This window comes from Drosophila nasuta, chromosome X (assembly GCF_023558535.2).
Source record: "Drosophila nasuta strain 15112-1781.00 chromosome X, ASM2355853v1, whole genome shotgun sequence".
Classification (NCBI taxonomy): domain Eukaryota; kingdom Metazoa; phylum Arthropoda; class Insecta; order Diptera; family Drosophilidae; genus Drosophila; species Drosophila nasuta.
In genome coordinates, this window is record NC_083459.1 from 30960435 (window position 1) to 30963093 (window position 2659).

General features: G+C 36.4%; 1 protein-coding gene across 1 annotated transcript; it reads left to right on the forward strand.

Moving 5' to 3' along the window:
- Positions 1 to 385: 385 nt before the first annotated feature.
- Positions 386 to 2111, forward strand: LOC132796764 (putative cyclin-dependent serine/threonine-protein kinase DDB_G0272797/DDB_G0274007). The gene is made up of 2 exons (XM_060808035.1): positions 386 to 974; positions 1032 to 2111. Exons 1-2 carry the CDS (start codon positions 642 to 644, stop codon positions 1722 to 1724), a joined length of 1026 nt encoding a protein of 341 aa, XP_060664018.1. The 5' UTR covers positions 386 to 641; the 3' UTR covers positions 1725 to 2111.
- The last annotated feature ends 548 nt before the right edge of the window (positions 2112 to 2659 follow it).

A 2659-nucleotide genomic window follows, 5' to 3' on the forward strand; every position in this document is an offset into this window, starting at 1 on the left:
AAACGAAAAGTTTTAAAATTATGAATTTTTGAGGGTATATTTATAAAACAATACTCTATAACTTGTTATAAGCCGATTTGGCCGACAACTCGTCAAAGCCGAGATATTTGCAAAAATGTTGCTACCCCAATTTTTCAATCACGATTTTAGTGCATGAAATTTGACGAACATGGATTTAATAGAAAGATAATTTAATTTTCTATTGTTTTGCATTCAAACTTTTTTTAGTTTTAGTTTAAATACCACGTAAAAAGACGAAAATAAAAAGTTTTTTTTAGCCGATATTTTTTTATCGATATGTGACGCTAAAGTTGCGGAGCTATCTTGACGCACATACAATAGTGACAGTGCTAGTACAGCAATACATTTTATTAAATTTAATATATTTAAATTAGCCAAATACTTTTACATTTATATAAGTAAATTGATTGCAGTTCATAGTAATATATTTGATTTGGGCGGTCTCACTGAAAACAACCGAGATTTTGATGACGATAGCGCTGCGTAATCGATAATCTCTCACAGCTGTTTGTGTCATCGCTAGGCTTGGTGTAAACAACAAAACTTATTACATACATACAGATATTTGTGTTTGTTGTGGTTTTTTGGTGTGCCTGTTGTTTGTCCGACCACCAGAAACGATGGCCCGGCTCAATGACACCAAAATACCCATAACGGAGTTTCTCGATGCCTACCGCCGTCAGCCGTGTCTCTACAATTCCGTAATGGACACGTACAAGAATCGTGTGGTGCGCGAACAAGCCTACGAAGCAATAATAAAAACATTGAAAATACCACAATTAACGGTGCTGGACATCAAATTGAAAATCAAAAGCGTACGCACCGTTTACACCAAAGAGTTGCGCATATTGCTGCGTGAAAAGGAAATGGGTCGAAGCTACGAACCCAAACTGTTTTGGTTTAAGCGTGCCGATGCTTTTTTGCGCTCCGTTTCGTTGTCGCACTGCAAACGCGTAAGTAAAACAATGCAAAATTAATACTATATGCAATTAATAATACTTTCTGCATAGCTTAAGGATAACAATGAAACGCTCAGCATCAAGAAGGAGGCGTCAGAGCAGCAACTGCTCTTTAATGTCAAAGCTGCGCTCATCGAGGATGAATTGCAACAGTCGCAGCAGCAGCAACAACAACAACAACAGCAGCAGCAGGAGGATGAGGAGGAGGATGGGTCAGAGAATGAAGCGTATAGAAGTCCCAAGCGAGTATGCACAGCGAGCCATACAACACAGGTCAATCGAACGATGGATGACAGCTCCATTTGTCCCCTAGAAGAAGAACAACAACAGCAGCAACAACAACAACAACAGCAGCAGCAGCAGACACAGCAACAACAACAACAACATCAGCAACAGCAGCAGGAACTGCAGCAACAGACAACGCTGCGTAAATTAAGGTATTTGCCCTACACACCAAGCCAACAACAACAACAGCATCGCCAGTCGACGCCGTTTCCAGCACCATCTCCCACCCAGCAACTGGATTTATCATCCTCTTCGAGTGCCAGTGCCATTTGCTTTGGCGGCTCCACTGCGACTGAAGATGATTTGATCATATTTGGCCAAAGCATTGCCTCTCAGCTACGCTCGATTCCCGATCCATATTCACGTTCGGTAGCCAAGCTGCGTATTCAGCAGGTTTTATTTGAGGCGGAAACGGGTCAAAGCAGCGAATCGGTCAATCCACAATTGCCCAGCTTTTGAATGATCGTTCAATTAATGTTAATATCAATGTAATGTATTTATTGTTTAGCATTTGTAGAAATTTAGATGTAATTTGACTCTGTGTAAATGTTGAATGTATATTTTTAGTTTGTTGAGTATCTCAGCAACATGTTGTAAATTTTTATCGCATTACGGTTTCCAAGTGCAAAAAAGGAAGATAATCCCTTTACACTATATGTATATTTAAAACATTAGTTATGAAATGAGTAAGTTGACAAATAGGAATCAAAACATTAGCCTAAGCAAAACAGTTTTAAGCGGTTGCTGTTTGAATTTCGATAAAATGAATCGAAAACCGAAAATTATCGCAATATCATCGAATAAACATATGAACAAATCTACGATGGTAATTTGCGTTATAATTAATCTGCTGAATTTCGATTTGATGCAGTTTATATTTAAAAATTATATTCGCTTTCGGTCGACAAAATACAATTTGGAAATTGCACAAGATCGATTGAATAAGGAACTACAGTAGTTTATTGAAATATGTTGAAATCGCGTTATGCTAATGGGACATCATTTTATTTATCACCCACAGAATATTCATCTTTTGTATATAATATAATAAATAAAACAACATTTTAATATAACCATATCTATTTGGAGCTCAATTGAACCAGTTGGTATTCAATAGTAAAAAGCTATGCAATTTTTAGTATATTTATATGGGCTTTCAAGTTTCAGGTTCAACGTTTTGTTAATTTCAAAGTTGTTCAAAAATTAAAATAGTTATTTTTAATGAAAGTAAAGTCTTCATTAATTTACAATTATTGAAATTTATTCAATAATTAAATGGATTTTTATCAATAATTTGCCTCTGAAAAATGATCGATGTTTCCATCGATGTTTGTTCAAGTTCATCGATGCCTCGATGTTCTCATCGATGTTTCTCCACCTCTACAGTGTTGTTT

Bases quoted from the DNA above. Each gene is read 5' to 3' on its own strand.
- LOC132796764 (XM_060808035.1), top strand. From the start codon at position 642: ATGGCCCGGCTCAATGACACCAAAATACCCATAACGGAGTTTCTCGAT. The intron at 975-1,031 runs GTAAGTAAAACA...CTTTCTGCATAG, and splicing joins CGTTGTCGCACTGCAAACGC to CTTAAGGATAACAATGAAAC.